This window comes from Stegodyphus dumicola, chromosome 3 (genome assembly GCF_044657685.1).
Source record: "Stegodyphus dumicola isolate Sdum_Otavi_A_Nest chromosome 3, ASM4465768v1".
In the NCBI taxonomy this organism is placed as follows: Eukaryota; Metazoa; Arthropoda; class Arachnida; order Araneae; family Eresidae; genus Stegodyphus; species Stegodyphus dumicola.
The window spans coordinates 72,801,201-72,820,023 of NC_140770.1; the positions used below are offsets into that span (position 1 = coordinate 72,801,201).

The window sequence follows — 18,823 nt, forward strand, 5'->3', positions numbered from 1 at the left end:
CTAAACCGGATTACTTATTCCTGTAGTTTTACTTGTTTTTCAAAAAAAAAAAAAAAAAAAAAAAATAGTCTCCTGGATCTAAGGGATATAGTGAGGAATATTTGAGCAAAGATGTCTTCTTGATTTGATTCAAAGCCCGTTATCTGCTTTTCAAAAAGTCTGTTCCTCTTTGTCTTATTTCCAGCAATGGACCTCCAGTTTTAATAATTAAGTTATGATAAGTTCTGTGTTAGCACATCGTATCCAACTTAATTTTATTGTTCCTCTTTACCGATGTCGTATTAAGCTCTGTCAAAAGTCTTCTTTCGGTACTTTTCTCTTGGTCGATCATTAAAACGATAGACTAACTTGTTTCATTGTTTATACTTTAACAACAATTATATACGATTTTAGGGGGAAAAAATATCTGCTGTAGTAAATATGTTCTTACAAATTAATGTTAATTTAAGTGCTTCAAGAGCAGTTTCTGTTGTTATTAACATGTTTCTTTTTTGTATAGTGGTAAAATAGCGAGAATAAAGGAAATAAAAGAAAGCTCCCTATGTAAGAGAAAAAGATGCTGCCACTAGATCCATTTAGTGCGTGAGAATGCTTTTATGTACCCCTCTTTTTTTTTTTTTTTTTTTTTACCATGGTTGAAGTCTTGAAGTAATTGAAAATCCTGAAAGCTGTGTCCCATCCCACCCCCTTGAAAGAACCATTGTATCATAAGAAATTAGCCTAAAGGATATATTCGCCTATAACTGCCCTGCAAAGGGTGACCTAATGGATTTTAAGTTCAAGGAAGAGATTGTTTTTCTAATTCATTGTGTTGAAAAATTTAATCAAATGTGGTTGCCAAGAGATGTTTGAAAAGTACTAAATTTTGACACATTCCTTTTTTTATTTTTTGATAGAAGAGTTTGAAAATGTCAGCAAGTATAATAGATTATTTTCTTCTAGATATTATGTATATATGCTTCTAAGTGAGTTGATGTTTCAAAGTTGTTGGGATTGTAAATCCAGTGTACAGTAATGACTAATTAATTACTGTCAATTATTATCAATTTATCATAGTACAGTGCTTCAAAAAATTAACTGTCAGATTATCACAATCACCTAAAATAAACATAAATGTATAAATTGTGTTAGAGTGCACTTGGCTAGTTTCAAGAGCTAATAACGCTATTCGAAGAAAAAATTAATTTAACCAAAGTGAGTATTTGGATTTAGGGAAGTACAAAGCTGGAAGTTACCATGAAAATTCATAAAAAATTTTTGATAACGGGCTGAAAGAGGCCAAAAAGTTTTTTTAAGCTACCCTCTGTGAGACATACACATTGGCTGAAGACCTCAGAACGGAAGAGATTATTTTTATAGCATATATGAAGCAAACTGGCATTGACTATTAAAAATGTTATGACTACATTTGAAAAAAATTAGAGCTGATATCGAAGCATTTGATAAAGAGTTATTTTTCAGTCCCTCAAGACTTTACTGATTTATTTATGATTATTTGTTGACTGAAATATTGTGTGGTGTATACCATGGAATCATTATTCTTATTTATTATGTTTGAAGGAAGACGGAGGTTTAAAAAACGATCTCGTTTTACCCCAGTGTTTTAGTTAGGGATTTCATACTGTCTTGTAAGACAGTAAAATAACCACCTGAGCTTCAGACGTGCGCAATCAATCTTAAATCAAGTATTCACGTTTTACGCCTAGTAAACTAGAAAAATGATAAAATAGGTGTTCATGCAAAATTCAGTTATGATTCAGATTCACCAGATTTTTTAAATAATCCTGCATGTTGCATGCATGCGGAAAAAAAGAGAATCACTATTTAGTTAGAAATCAGTAATGCTACCGTCATTTTGAAACTCTTAAGCTGCTTAGTCTTCTGATTTTCTTTAACGTAGATTATCATCGTGGTCGTTTGTTCGAACTGTAAGCTGCATAGTCTTCTGATTTTCTTTTACGTAGATTATCATCGTGGTCTTTTGTTCGAACATTGTAACCAAACTTAAACATGTGGAGACAAAAATGTAATGATATAATTTGAATATCCATGTAGTTCATGGCAAGTCACTTCGGTTTAGTGAAGAGTTTCTGTCTTAACTGCTTTTTCGTTTATGTACAACATTAAACTTCTCACAACCTAAAATTTTAATTAAGCCTTGTTGTTTCATGGAAGGAGATGAAGTGTAGATGCTAAAAACTGCGTTTTTTTTCTTTTCTTTTCAGAATTTACCCGAATCCTATTACACGGTCTTGGAAGATGTAAGAGTTTAAAAGTTAAGTTTTGTACTTTTTTTGGTTGTATAGCCCACTCTTTAAAACGGCAGAGGCTTGGGTGCGGAGAGCATGGCATATAATTTGGCTGCGGTGAACTTACTGAGGAAATGGGCATACATAATTAAGTGCCCTGGGTGCAGTCATTTCTTTTCGCAGAGCCCGTGAAATCTGTAACATTTCTCAGCATTTTAGAAAATGAACTCTTTTTATTTTCTTTGCCACGTTGTGTAGTTGGAAGGCACGCCATTTTGAATCTCGTCCCTGAACCATTTCTGTAGGATTATTATGATGAAACTCTTGCGAGTCTATCATTAAAGTTGGCCGACGAGCACTTTTAAGAGGACCCTTCCTTTTCCGTGATGCAAAAAACTACTCCACGTAAACATTCGACGAATCCTCCCAAGGTTCTTTAATATAATCCTCCACTAAAACGCAGTCGCCATTTTGTATCTCTATTTTTCTCCGTCCGCCAATAGAATGCATGCAAAATACCCGCAAGCATGTATAATAGAATTCTCAGCTTCTGAGATGCTGGGGGCAAGAAGGGGATATAAAGAGAAGGGGATGGAAAAGAAGAGGAAAGAAATATTAAACGTGTAATTTGTGGCCCTCTTAAATGTATTTAGTACAAACGTATTAAAAAAATCTATCATTGTCTGCGAATTCATTTTCTTCATTTTCGGTTGCGATTGAGATTAAAATAAATAATATTCTCGTTCGAAGTGATAGGTCATCTGCATTAGCTACTTAACTTTTTCGGAGCACATCTCAAGGATTTTTACCTTGGTTTTCTATTTTTGTTTTTAATTATTATTTTTTTTCTTCGTGTTATGAATCAGTTTTTCCCCTTCTGTTTTTCTTAATCTCAAATGTCGAGCAGAAAAAACATGATTAATTACGTTGTTTATCTATTGCTGAAATCTAATTTCTTTTTTAAAAAAATACAGCTGTATGCATTTATTAATAATGCGAATGGTAAGTGGAGTTTTTTAGATTGTGTTAAAATGTCTATTGTACTGCTGAGGTAAATCTGCCTTGCAGGTAAACAGGTGACTGTTTTTGATGTAATTACTTTTTCAGTGACAGTATAAATAAAAACAAAGAACTTGTCAACGTTTTCTATTAGCATTTGTTATCATTCATAAAATGCATTTCATAAAAAAACACTCATTGGAAAATTTAGTTGTTTAAATCTGTAGAATTTTAAAAAAAGAGGGAAGGGAGAAAACAAAGTCATTTAGCTGTTGTGAACGTTTATGTCCCATTTCAGGCGTTCCCAATTGAGGCTTTCTTTTAAATCGAGCTATTTCAGACTATCCTGATGGGGTTGAAAAAAAAACGATTCCCATTTCATCCAGTGTCAACATAAAATCCGAAAGCGCGATAGGAGGTCACGTGTCTGATGTATATATAAAGGGATGTCACTAAAATTTCAGTACGATATACTATTAACTGAAATATCCAAAGTAAAAAATTACATCGGGAAAAAAAAAAAAAAAAAAAAAAAAAAACATTTGGGGCTAGCATTAAATCTCTATTAAAATCAGAATCAAGAAAATCCTGAGTGGTACTACTATCACAGCTTTTAACAAAGTAGATTTATTATTTTATAGACTTTTGAACATGTGACGTCCGTTGTAGGGGAGGGAAATGAATCATGTGTGAATGGCACCATACTTTTTTGGCTCCTTCAATAAGCCTTAAATCGGGAAAGCTCAAAATGGGATATTACGTTGTGAACATGGGCATTATTGCTATATATATGTATATCGCAGATGATCATTAACTTTTGCTAAAGAATGCAATAAGGAAGTTAAAAACATTTCCCAATATCAATGTTACTTACGTGCGTGTGATTATTTCTACATGTTTTACCACCTCAGATAGAAACAAAAGCTTGATTTTGTTTTCAAAGGGAGGTATGGATTATTACCATCATTTTTTGCTATCAGTACGGTAATAACGATAACAATCATTATAACAATAAGCGACCCACCTAGGAAATGCATACAATGGAACGTAGATAGAAGCCAATTTTCCTTTCTACTTTCCTAACGTATTTACTGTGTATTCTTGAGTCTGTTTCTTAAAGTGAGCAACGAACCGGGGGGGGGGAAAAAAAAAAAAAAAAAAAAAAGCCCTCTCTTTATTTTCCTTCGTAGTGTTTGTTCATTTTTCAGACAAAAGAGCAAAAAAAAAAATCTTTTTTTTTTTATTCTCTTTGTGTTCCCACGATTTTATTATCGTTTGAGATCATCTTTTTATTATTATTATCCACTAAAGTCTTTTTGTTCACGTAAGAGTTTGTAAAGTCGCACTACGGTATTTGTTTATTTTAATGTCCTTTTACCCTGAAAATAACCGACCTTCCTTAAATCAATCGCTGAAAGAATCATTTTAATGGTGATATTCATTCCCCTCCCCCGCCCCTTTTATATGGATTCAATTGCATATTTTAACGATCTCGAAACGGTTGAAGAGTTTTATTCCAGTTTATCTTATCTTAAAAATGTCTTCGTTGCATGATATCATTCAAATCGTTTATTAATCTGTGTTAATTCGGCTGTATGCAAATAAATATTATGCATCATTACTGAAAAAAATGTTTGAAGTATCAAAATTGCTACATTAATATCTGGCATTTAACTATTATCATGAGAGTGCGCACACAGCATAACGATTTTATGTTATTAGCCCAAATGGTGTTAGCCCAGAAGGTTTATTATTTTCTGTTTTGGCATTTTGCCTTGAAAACTTTAATAGTCCTTTTCAGATTGTTGCCACCAAATATTATCGCCCTGTGTTATATTTAAAGAAATTAAATAATGAAGAATCTGCATAAATGGATGTGTGTTTCTTGCATTGTGATAAGATAACGGTACTTAGAGCCATCCAATTTTGAATAATGTAATCCTCCAACGAATATCTCGAAACCCTAATTTGGAATTTGTTTTATTATCGATTTCATATTTTGTAGTACTTTAAACCAATTTTTGATTAAGAAACTCAACGATTTCGAAGCGAGCAATGGCAACGCTATACGGGAAGGGGGGATTTATCTCCACTGCTGGAGACTGTATCGGAAATTCTAAAGATATGCTCGTTTTAAAATTATTTTGCTATTTTGCGATATTGAATTTTATGCTTTAAGTGCCAAGAACATGATATTTAATAAATAAAGGTAATACACAGAAACGTTAAAAAACACTCCTTTGGGCGTAACAGATTTTTTTTTTTTTTTTTTTTTTTTTTTTTTTTTTTTTTTAAATTTATTTTTCATTCAATTTACGTTTTGTGAAATGTTGCAAAAATAGTTTTTACGAAGTAAGTTTTACATGTCTTGATGAAGTCTCAGATAAAGAAGTTTTTAAATATGTATGTATGAATGAATTTTCATGAACTAATTAAAATTTTACTGTTAAGAAGCTTCAAATCTAGTTTCATACGATTTAAAGCTCTCTTTTTTTTTTTTTTTTTTTTAAATGCTCATTTTAGTTCTGCTGGTAAAATTCAGTTACTGTTTGAAGAATAATTTTTGAATATAGCTACTATCGTGGCGACCATTTCTGAAAGTGACTAATATTTCTGGAAAAGCGACCACCTCCACAGAAGACCCAGTATCGCGCCTGGATGATCCTCTAAGAGAATATAATCTTTTAAGATTGTGGGTAAAGTAAAGAATACATTAGATTGAGCCTGTGCAACTTTTATTTAATTATTTCTTGTTATAAATTTTTATATTCATACTTAAATAGTTAAGGCAGGAGTTCTTAACCAGGGAGGAATTTCATAGTTTTAGGGAGGGAAAGCAGTCACACTTTTATTTAGCTTATTTTAAAAAAAGAACTATTTTTCTTTAAGTTTTGGTATTTATCAACATTTTGTATACCTTTTTTGTATAATTTATAAATATAAATCACATTAAAAAGTAATCTAAATAAATGTATATGTATTTTTCGAATTTTGGAAAAGTGGGGGAGAATGATCTTTTAGCAGTAGTGAAAGGAGTGCATGGGGTAAAAGTGGTTGAGAACCACTTTATAATAAACGTTTTATGTTTACATAGTAACTTAATATAGGATAAAAGTTTGGTGAAAAACATTTCCAAGATGAGTCTGAATATTGTCCAGCGAGAATTATGGTTTACATTCGCTATTTATTATAAAAATTAAAATAATTTTTTTTTTTTGAGCATTTTATTTCAAATAAAAGCGGTGATTTCTTCGTTTAAAAAAACTTTCATTTGTTACGTATAACCCGTCAATTTTAAATACCGTCTCTAAAGAAATATCATTATAAAAATAATTATATGCTATAGAGCTATATAATTGCTTGCAGTAAATTTACTTTCATCAGTAACGGTTGCAGATTGTTCTTTTATATGCATTTAGAAAAAAAGCATAGGGGAAGGAAGCACGTATAGGGATACTTTCTAAGAGTTAACAAGATAGTATGCAAGGTAGCGTTGCATTGTAGGATGATAAGAAAAGAATAGCTTTGTTTATGGAAGCTCTTCTGTGTCTAGCTATCTTTGGTGTCTGCATTATTAATAAATAGGAGTAATCTAGAGGATGCGTTCTACATTTTAATTGGATAACAGAAAACATGCTTGTAAAAAAAATAAATGAGTGAAAGTAAACTATCCGTCCAAGATATATGTTATGGATATGTTATTAGTAATTGCAATTTCTTGCCTGATATACTAATAGCACCTTATTGTAGCTTTATTTATATTACCTTCAGCATCGTTGATATTCTAACATTTCATGAAACATCAAAATTCTTTCCGTTCTGAGCATTATTATTATTATTTTTTATAATTTAAAATAAATCTATAGAAATCATTAATTAATTAGTTGATTACGTATGAATTCCGTGCGTCCGGTGAAATGGTAAAAATGTATTTAAAGAGAAGAAAAATGTTTTTTCATAATGTATCGTATCGTCAGAAGTTTAGTATAACCTGAAATATTATTTTCTTATCACCTGTTATCTTGAGTGTTCAGATCTTGAAAAATTCTATTATTTTATTATTATTATTAACAGTAATTTTACAATAACAATATTTACAGTAATTTAAATCACAATTTTACAATAAATTACAATGGCAAACATTTAAAAAAAAATATTTTGTTTGTGATGAAAAGTTTGAGGAGGGGGGAATAGAATTAGCGGAATTCTTTAAAGCCTAACAGACAGAGTGTTTGCTTTTTCAATTTTACTAGCAGTCATTCCGTCAGAAACTGAATTGATGTAATTTTTAATAAAATATTGGTTTCTGGATTGTTACCACTACGTGCCGATTGGCAATTCGTGAATTCTAAAGCTTGCAAACAGAAATTTCATTTTAAATTAGATGATTAAAATTTTTGGCACCCAAACGATATTTGTTTAGATTGAAGGCTTGTAATAAATCAAATGCGCTGTCACAAATCCTTTACCTCAACACTGTCAAAAATATTTACTTTGTGGGGTAAGTTTAGGGAAGGGGGGATGACAAAAATCCTTTTTAGCGCCAAATATCATGCTTGGCGAGAAGACGGCAGCCCTAAGCTACTCAGGTGTTTTAGCTGAAGCGGATCAGAAGTCGGAAAATGGTATTTGTACACGTTTTTTGATGACACTCTCTGATAACTTCAGAGAACTTTTTACTTTATCATCATTTGTCCCGCATTTTGGGCTTCTACACTGAAGTTGTTGGTGTCTACCTTTCCTTTTGCGCTAATCAATCTCACATGATTGAAACGAACGCAATAAATCACGTTATGTTAAAGGGGGGGGGGGAAATATCGTTGATTGAGTTTTGGAATATATCCGTTCCCTTTCTCTCTCTGTGCGTCCTTATTTGTTTATTTATTTATTTATTTATTTATTTAGATCATTCTGTTTAAATGCGGGCAGTGGTCACTGCAAAAAGAAATTAAATCATTAAGAAAATGGGATGAGTAATTTCTTTCTAATGTTGTGATCGTGAGTAATTATTGGAAGGAAATATTAATAAAAATAGAGCGAGTTAACCTTCACCTGAATTCGAGGGCAAAAAAATCTTTCAACGGCCAAATAATTAATATGATTAATGCAAATATAATTTTTTAAAATACTGTGCAGTTTTTTGTGCTTTTTTCTAATGGTACTTTTGTTTGTATACAAGGAATCCTTTAAGTTAATTGATAGTTTGGTAAAAATAATACGAGTTAAAATTGCATCGTGTCTGCATCCTTATTAATATTGTTGCGTGCGTACGAGTTAGTAGTGGATTGAATGAACACTGATCCGATGATAACTTGATAAAATTTATTTTCTCCAAAGAACAGCTAAAGTTACTTACTTACTTATAAGAGCCGGATACGGTTATAGTTACGTATAAGGATAAATTACGTTTATTCATTTACAGTACTAGTTACAGTTATACATAGACCGGACCAAAATATCGCCAAATTTGCGGCAAAAATTAGTCGCGAAAACCATCGCCACCTTGGCGATGCCGTTTACCTTATAGACTTAACCCTGTAATCTTATTTTCCTGGCGCAGCATCGCTTTTCTTGAAGCCATTCATGTTACATTATGCAAAATTCCTAACAGTAAGATAATACATTATTGCGAATATGAAATTATGTTAAAAATATCACATTATGCGTTCACCGCTGAATGCTGGTAATTCAAACCCATGCGAACGGGCTAGCTGTGTTCTTGGATTTCGTAGTTTTCTCGTTGTCTAACGTGTATACGAACTAGTTTCCTTACAAAGCACCTCCACGAAGGTGTACCTCCTCTTAGGCAGATATCCTCCGCATGCTTTGTCATATTTAAATTATTTAACCTAACCTAACCATACTGTAAATTTTCATGCACAGAGGGATGCACATTTTGCAGTACGTTTTAAAAAATATCATGCTGTGCGTGAAGTAAATTTTATAGGAATATATATTCTTCGCATTATCTGTATCAAATTTGGCAGTGTAATTTTTCGTGTAAGATTGGATTTGTATTATTTTAATATCGTCAATGCTCAATAATGCTATTACGGAAGGAATTCCTAAGGTAAAAGATGCTTTCCTGAAGGTTTTTTTAAGGAAAGTAGCTTTTATGCGTATTACACAGCTAAAAAACCAGGGAAATACCCATGCAGCTTGCCATTCACTTGGATTTGGACCCGTATCGAAATGCCATCCTGTAAGCAGTCTTACCCACTTAGCCATGTAAGTTTTCTGCCGACCACACACAGAAAGTCCACCATGTAGGAATTCACAAGAAAATTGTGTAAATTTCATCAAACAGCATTTTTACATGTTAAAACAACCAGAAGAAACTATCCCACATTTTGGTTCTAAGGAAACAAAGAAACGAAGTACTGTTATAAAACAAAAATACCGTAAAGAGTATATTTTAAAAAGTTCACTCAAAGAAGTGTTATAAAATGTTTATTTATTTATTATTAGCACAAAGGATCGTTAGCGCAGAAGAACTATAAATCTCGAAATGGCATTTTGCGTCGGTTCAATAATAAATGTCCATTTTACTTTTCAGATTGTTGCCACCAAATATTATCGCCCTGTATTATATTAAATAAAATTAAATAATGAATAATTTGCATAAATGTATGCATATTTCTCGCATTGTGATAAAACAACGGAACATAGAGCCATCCGATTTTGAATAACGTTGTCCTCCACCCGAAGCCCGAGTTTGGAATATCGAATTTGTTTAATTTTCTATGTCATATTCTGTAAAACTTAAGTGAATTTTTTATTAACAAACTCAGAGAAGCGAGCAATGGCTGAGACAGTACGGGGAAAAAAAAAAAAAAAAAAAAAACATTTTTATCTCCAGCGCTGGAGACTGTCTATCCGAAATTCTAAAGATATGCTGTTTTTAAATATATTTAGTCCAAAGGGACATAAATGCTGTCCGAGACCAAATGCTGTCGAAACGTGTATGTGTGTGTAAATGGGAGGAAAAAAAAAAAAAAATTCCTCTTGGGTTATAAAAATCTGAGCTTTCAATTTTTTCTTTTTAAATGTATTATTTTGCTTTGTATCATTGAATGAAAAACCATTTATGTTTAAGTGCTGCAACAATATAATTTTTTAAACTGTCATATATGGATTAGCTGTAAAATAAATGACGTCGCACAAAATAAAGTTATATATGCGTTTATCCTTATATAAACTTAATGAAGTGTGAAAAAAAAGGATAAAATAACTCGCGAAATTTGTTTATCATTTTGCTGTGTACTAGTGGCAACATCTTTGGATAATAAGTGGAAAGCGCCGATTTTCCGTCGTCTAGGATGGAACCTTAGACTTCTATACACATGTGACTATCCTAAAAAAAACATACTTGTGTTTAGCGGTTAAACGCTACAGGCTTCATTTATTCTTGATTGTCATTTATCTCCTTTGCAGTGAATACATAATACCAATAATATTACTATATAAGAAAATAATCAACAGATCTCTTGATTTCTTTATGATTGGTTGCTTCATGCACATTCTACTTTGGAATGTTTAAAAAAACTGCTTAAATCATATGAGTAGTGTGGCAGTATTTTTCGAAAAGCACATTAAATTTTGAATTTTGATATTCTGCTCTGGTTAGCACATTGAGAGATTTTTGTTACTGTAGTCTGAAATAGAAATTAGTTGCTGCCAGCCGCAAGTTCGAATTTGATCAGTGGGATAGTACTTGAAATTGAGGTATTCCTATTCATTTAACGCAAAGTATTAATGAATTGAGTTAAATGTAAAATGAATTACTCTACTGTATTTTGAAAATTTCTGTGGCATCAGTCACATTATTTGGAAACATTCTTCATGCATTTTTCAAGCTCTGAAATGCAGATTTCCTCTTTAGCCTTAACCTACACATTACAACAACCATCTTTTGTGTTAGCATACTACCCAGAACCAAAGAATTAAATTAAATGTTTCAAATTGGGTTGCCAGGTTGAAAGAGTCGTTCGCATCAAAGTAACGATTTTACCCCGAATTCCATTAGTGACCGGACGTTCTGCTAACTTTTAAGTAAATATGCTCTCCTCAGTCAATTCAGAATTGAAATAAAATTTTCATTTGGATCCGCCCACCCGGCTAGTTTTCCCGGAGAGAGAACTTCGTTCGGTTTAGTTAAGGTGCATAATTTAACTTTTCTGTACCTAATTAAATAGTTAACACGCGAAGCTCATTCTGAGATCGTTTGCTTGAAGTATCTGCGGATCTGCCAGAAATTAATGTAGAATTCCGAATTTTAATAAATATTTTCAAGCGGGACCTATTTCTGGAAATGTTTGTGTAAGTAATTAGTCAGTCTTCGTGCTGCTACCGAAGTTTTAAAAGCGTTGATTGGATTGGAAGATAGAACTCTTCTCTCTGCCTTTGCTTTGGAGCGAATTCGTAATGAGAAAAATTTTTCCTTTCCTCACTGAAAATTTCTCATTGCACTCAGCATAATTACGATGCTTATCGTTATTTTAATTGCTTAATTCTGTTTCGTAGAATTTAAAGCGAGTTTCATCGTTGTGCCGGAAGCATAATTCGTCGAAATGATGAAGGAAATTGCAATAAAGTTCTGGTAACGACTTGTTTACTACAACAAATGCGGTAAAATTACGTATTCCTGTATTTTCTACAGAGTGAAAGTTGTTTGATTTTTAAAAAGTGGTAGTTGAAGCATCTCTCTAACAATGTAGGAGACAACAAGTGCACACACGTGCTGCAAGAGTTGAAAGTTTATTTCGTATATTTACATTCGGAAGTATCAATCGATTTGTTTCCTGCATGTGGATTTAGACAACGAAAGAAAGGATGCAAATTATGCCCGGAATTGGTTAAATTTTTATAATTAAGGGCAGTATGCCATTTAAGAAAGGATATTAATAATTAAATAAGGTCAGAATGCAGGTACAGAATCAAGAAAATGCTTAATTAGTGAGCCCGTTGACCGATGGAAGTATGTGGTGCCAATATGTGTTTTAATAATTTTGTTTAACTCTTTATTGTTATTCCGCTTGAACGTATAATAAAGGAAAAATTCTTGCTATACAAAGTACCACATCCAGTAACAAAAAATATGCATACGTCTTTAAAGAACTCTGAAGTTCATAAAACAAAACCAATGTCTGCTGTGTTTTGGACAACATGATAACTGAACTAGTAACAAACCTGCACATGCTACTAGAATGCTTTATGCCTTAGTTTTCTGAAGAAAAATTTCCAAGAAAGTGGAGATCTCTTTGCCAATGATCTGAGCACATGTACGTAGTCTATGATAACCACTCATTCCATTCGGACCTGAGCACTTCGCTGTAGAGCGCATTACAAAAGATTCGATGACCAATGCGGCTTCCGAGATCGCCAAGCTTAACACCATTTAAGATTTTGGTTGTCATAATAGCAAAGACAAGCTATATGGTACGCTGGGCCCGTGAAGTGGAAGACTTACCTGATGAAAATACTTCTGTAATCGGCAGCAAGACACTCATATGTGTTCCGCACACATGGATTGAGTTTGAGCATCACTTGAACATTTCCTACGCCACCAGTGGAACTGATCTTGAAGTACTTTCGTAAGCAGAGGTAGATAACTATTAAACAAAATAAGCACATTCTTAAGAAAACCATTAAGCAAAATAACTGCGCACACCCGGGAAAAGGAACACCACAAAAAAATTTCTCATCGATTTTACTATGGACTGTCTGATGCAATTAGCAATTAAATAAAACCAAGCGAGAAGGAGTGAGGGGGGACAGTCCTTATATCGTAAATGTATGTATAAAGGCACTGAAATATTAGAATAAAAAAGGGCGGAAGAAAAAAAAAAAAAAAAAAAAGAATGTAAGAGAAGATATTCAGGTTTCGTATCTTAACATTTCTGGTAAATTAAATTTATTATGTAATATTTTTTTAAAAAATCTAAGGAAAAACATTTTTTTTTTTTTTTTTTTTTTTTGTTGTACATAGTAAAAGAGCTCAAGATTTGGATTGTTTCAACGCTGGGATATTGGGATTCTCTGGAATAACTTCAAATTTCACTTCTAAACTAAAAAGTGTAAATCGTGGCAGTTTTATTCAACTGCGCAGTAATATAATATAAATTATTCTAAAAACGAATTCTCAAGTTTTTAAGTTTTTGTTTTGTTTACATGGTAATTGGGGGGGGGACTACATATTAAAATCATATTATTTAGTGGATTTAGAGGTAGAAAACCTCTGCGCACAGCAGCTTTCGATGTGTATGTCATGGATAATAATAGTTAGTCATGTGTAGTAAGGGTGTTTAACGTCATTCGCATGTAGCTGCTTGTTTCGTATTTCTCTCTTGAATCGTTTCTTTGATTATCCAATATATTTTGATGTACTATTTCATTAAGAAGATTTGTTACCTACTACAAATTGTTCAGGTTATGGGCTTTTTTTTTTTCCTCTCCCTTTCCTATAAGTCATTAGTGACAAGTTTACAACATCAGACTGAATAAATCATGATTAAATACTATTTTAGAAAAAGTGTAATATAATATGAGATAATTGTGCTAATAGACATACAATCTGTCTTCAAGAGCAAGATTTTACGATTATTATACCTCCAATTGTTTCAATTTGCCCTTAAAAAGGGGTGGAAAGAATTGTTGTTTTCCATTTATTGGATGTGCTATTAAATGTATTTTGCTTGTGTCTTTATATTTTTATCGTTGAGAAATTAATGGCGCCTAAGAAATCAACGATACTTAAAAAACTGAAACGTGGCCAGAGGTGAAGAGAATGGATGGTGAGAAAGCTAAGCTCAGCCCAAAATTTCAGCGGCATTCGCACACAAAACATGTACGGAGACGCGCAAATTGCTTCAAAAAAACCGGTTCAGATTTTTTGAAGAGCAGGGTATCAAAAGAATAGCCGCAAGCGTTGCGAAAACAAGTTATCTCCATTACAGTCACTTTACTGTCAAAGCCATGTGTCTTGTGTTCCTTTCTCTTGACGGATGAGTATGATCTTAGCTGGAACACCTAGCACCATCTACCGGTTAAATATGGATTTAAAAATCTACTTTATTTAATAGACTGTTTTGTATTAGTTACTTGCATTTTCATTGGAAACAAGAAACACTTAGGAAACATTCCTTATGGCTAGGGTCGTTCCTAGCGGGGGTGCAGCGCGTAAAAGTATGCGGGGGAGAAAATCAGGGGCGGCTGGACACTCGCGATACCACGACTAAACATTTTTAATTAATTAAATTCATTGTAAGTACTTGTCATGTGTAAGTACTTTGTATACAATTTGTCATATGTAAGTACTTAGTATGAAATAAAAATTTTATTAATCATTGAGCTTTTTTGGGGGGGGGGACGGCAATCCTAGGAAAGTACGCAGGCAGCCAATGGCCTAGGAACGGCCCTCCTTATAACCGAATTATTACCTGGAAGAATAAATAAATAGATAAACATATATATATGTTTCAAAATTATATTTCTCATATTTTTGCTACTCTAATGCTTTTTATCTCAAAAAGGCTTCTCTATCACTTCGCCTTTTTCTTTTTGAAAGGGGAAATCTCTTGTATTTTCTATTTCATTTTGGGAACTTCATCTATCTGTTCCAAAAATAGGGCTTTAGTCTAAGCTGCGTCATTCAAATTAATCATGCGATCTTACGTAACCCTTAATGCAGATGCCTCTTGACCAGTCACCGAATTGCAAACCAAAACTTTTCTCTTCGCGTGCTTCCATCTTGCATAACTACGGACTTCAGCTTTGCTCTCTACTTTGTTAAGATGTAATTTCTCTGGCTTGCTTTCTATCTCAACAATATCAAAAATGTAAATCTTCTGTGGAAAGGCACGATTAGAGTGCCAAGTGATTGTGGCCACAAAGATCAATTGGAAATAAAAATGGGTTTAAAACTGCATCGACTGCCATGTTTTTTAGATATTACCAAGTTAACATTATTAGCATACTACGCAATCAAAATTTTTCTTCAATATGGATCTAAGCAAGTATCGGCATTGCACCGGTTTTTCCTTCTGCTTTTATTCTTACATATATAAATATAATCAATATTTCTTTAGTAAATAAATTATATATATATATTTAAGAATAAATATAAGTAGTTTCATAGGCTATGCTACAATCTGTTTATTCTTCTGCATTTAGGAACACACAAAATTTAACGATACATTAGACCTGATTCGTATGAGTTTGAATTCGTATGGAGAATTCCTCTAAAGATACTTTTGCTACAGTGGAAGCAGGGACGGCGCTAGGCTTTTTACTGCTCTTTGCTATGTCTGAGGTACCTAAAAATTTTTAAACCGCCTGGGGTACAGGACCAATTGCACTAGCTGTGGTGCTTGCAGTGATTGGAAGTTGCTTCTTGTATTTGCCTTTACTTTTTACTACTTGCATTTTTTTTTTAAACGACTCAGTTGAAAAAGAGGGAATGGTTATACTTTTATCTTTTGTTTTCTCTTCGATGTTAATGTATTATATATTTATTATGTTTTTTATTTCAAAAAAGAATATTTAATTTTAATCAATTGGTTATTCAAAACTGAATCATTTTATTAACTGTAGTTTATCATTGTAAATTACAATTTTGTTTTTATTTTTGATTACAGTAAATAATTATATTGATTGTTATTGTGTCTTAATTATATTGATATTAAGATTAATTTCGGCTTTTTTCCCCCAGATTATCCCCTCCCCCTTTTTTTCTACTTTTTCCCACCAATGATCGTTTTTTGTGATTAATAGTAATTAAATAGTCTTTCCGCAAAAAATGGAAGATAGAAAATTTTTAAACAAAGGAGAAAATTTGTTCAGCTTTCCATTTATTATAATTTAAAAGCTGATTATTTATAATTCTTCTTTTTACTACAGATATTAAATAATACACTTTTTATAATTTTAAATTGTTACTAAATTAATGTTGAGCGGAATTTACTCTAAAAATTTCTAAAATTTCTTTATTCTAAAAATTGTAAAATAATGTAGAAGTTTTTAACAGTACTTAGTTATTTTCATTATAAACGCGTAATTCTTAAATGCCCTTAAAACTTATGTATTTGTTTTAATGTAGGATTGAAAATTAATGGATAATGTTTTATATGAAGTTATTTTTAACAATGGGAATTTTGAAATTCATTATCTTTACCCAACATGTATAAATTACGACAATTAATTTGGTAACAGCATAATTATTATTAGTTTACTATTTACAAGTATAATTTAAAAACTTCACTTATGGATATTTATAAATAATCTGCAACTTCTCTTATATTTGTAATTAAGTTTCTAGAATTTTACAAATAAAAGAGAATTATAAACAAAATAATCGATAATTCTTTCGCTGTTTTCATGTAAGCCATCGACAAAGTACTTCTTGCTGCCATTACAAAATGTATAAATAAAGAAATCCAACCTACGTTAGAAGAACAATAAATCGTTTGTAAAAGTCAAACGTTTTTACCCTGGAGGCTCAAGATCTTGATTTAAGATTGCTTACGATTGGCTGACCTTGAACGAATGGGCCGATCTCATTTCCCTTCAGAAGCGAATTGAATTCGATTTGACACTTGACTGACTTGAGGGAAGATTAAATATTCATAAAAATATAAAGACTAAAGGAAACATGTTTGCTCTTTTCCCCCCTCCCTATGCTTAAATCTTGTTCTTTAAGTTTGTGTTCATCTTTCTATCGTTTCATATTTCACGTTATGTCGCAAGTAAATTAATGCATTTTTAAACGCAGTGGGAATATATGATATATTTATTAATTTCGGTGTTTTTCTGCTTCACTGTTTTGTTACCCCGTCTAAAACGTTGTTTGTTTGTAAATAAACGTGAGATAGGGAAAACAAAATATGAATATCATAAATTTCGTGTTTTCACTTAATTATCATCATTTTAAAATATAAATTTTATTTTTTAGAAACAGGTTATATAGTAGTACTTGATCAATCCACTTTTAAAATGTCGTGAGGAATATTCAGGAAACAATGAAAAGTCATATTGTAAAAATTATAGAAACAATAATAATAAAGTAATGCCTTTAGCATAATTAATTATGAAATCGGATATGAGAGAAGCACATGTTTTACGTATAACTATTATTATTTAGTGTTATTCTTTTATGTTATTTATGATTTTTACATTTTTGTATATTATTTTTTCTTTATTTTGTATGATTTATTTATTTTATGATTTTTTTAATTTCTACTTTTTTTTTTTTGTTTCTGTTTTCACTTCCAGTGCCATCTATAGCATTGAGGCCTCCATTAGCAGCAGGTAATTTTAACTCAAAAAATATTTGAACTAACCATATTCCTGGGAAATAACATTTCCATTATATTTTATATGAAAGGAAATGGCTGTAAGATGATAACATTTTTCAGCATTAAAAATATGCAGTGAACTAACATTTAAGTTTTTAGTGATAAAATTATTAATGTTTTGCATTATATTGTGTAAAATTATTCAGTGATATATTTGATTGCACACATTTTATTATTAGATATTATGTAGCTCAGAATGTTTATTATTAGACATTTGAACATGGTGAGAATTTGGTAAAAGATTATTAAAAAAAACTTAAAATAGGAAAATTTTATATTCAAAAGCTGTTTTAGATAATTTTATTTATCAATTTCCATATTTCAAATTATGAAAACTAAGACTATTTAAAGTAATAATTTGTAATAAAAATTAGAAATTTATTAAAATCAGAATTTATGATTAAACAAAGATGTTTGTAAATTGTATACCTACACTGGTCATTATATTAGTGAATGAATAAGAAACTCATGAAATTTAACTTCCATTTGAAAATATTCCTGTTTAACATGAATAAACCCAAGAATAGAATAGTTTAAAATAAACTGACTTGAATATACCACATTTCTGTTAAAATAACATTGACAATATTTTATAATTAACATCATTGTAAGTTTTGCACATTTCTTTTTGCCATTTTTGGTAATTCTTGAGAATTTTCTAAGAGTTTCAAGTGAGTAAAAACTTTCTTTGCCAAAGTTGGCTTATTTACTTTCATAAAAAGCTTAATTTAAATACGGTCTGTGTAGCTGGGGAATAATCTAGACATTGAAATTGTCGAGGTTCCTGAATTTTTCGTCCACCATTTGTTGGGTGCTTTCTGACCCTGCAGCAAAATTAAAAATTTGCCAATTTTTTTCAATAAATACATATTGTTGCAACATAGTTTATTGTCACCATTTCATTTAACAATTATTAAACAATTTCTGAGTTAATTAATTTCTGGTTACAAATACAAATCAGCATAAAACAATATTATAGGAAACAAAATAAAATTACAGAGAAATTTTTCCTTTATATAGAGCTTTTAGTTATTTGTATGTTTTCTCATTTAAGATGTCTAATTACACAGTATCTAGAGTGTGAATATTTATGAAATTTTCTGCTTTAATAAATTTTAAAGAAAATAATGAAAAATAAAATGTTATTTTAGTTTTATTTTAAGATATATTTAATTGGAAGCTTGTCTTTGAGCACATTTATTGATTGTATATGTAGACTGTTCT

General features: G+C 31.4%; 1 protein-coding gene across 7 annotated transcripts in view; it reads left to right on the forward strand.

The window, feature by feature from the left end:
• LOC118180806 (latrophilin Cirl-like) overlaps positions 1 to 18,823 on the forward strand; it is a 256,199-nt gene that overhangs the window by 199,324 nt on the left and 38,052 nt on the right. For 5 of the 7 annotated variants that reach the window (XR_015040224.1, XM_085812999.1, XM_085812998.1 and 2 more), the window contains one exon: positions 17,517 to 17,552. The exons of the other annotated variants lie outside the window; for them this stretch is intronic. Coding sequence is in view for 4 of the 5 variants with exons in the window: in XM_085812999.1 (XP_085669125.1) it covers positions 17,517 to 17,552 (36 nt within the window). In the remaining variant the exon portion in view is untranslated. The remainder of the gene's footprint in view (positions 1 to 17,516; positions 17,553 to 18,823) is intronic. 7 annotated transcript variants of the gene reach the window in all.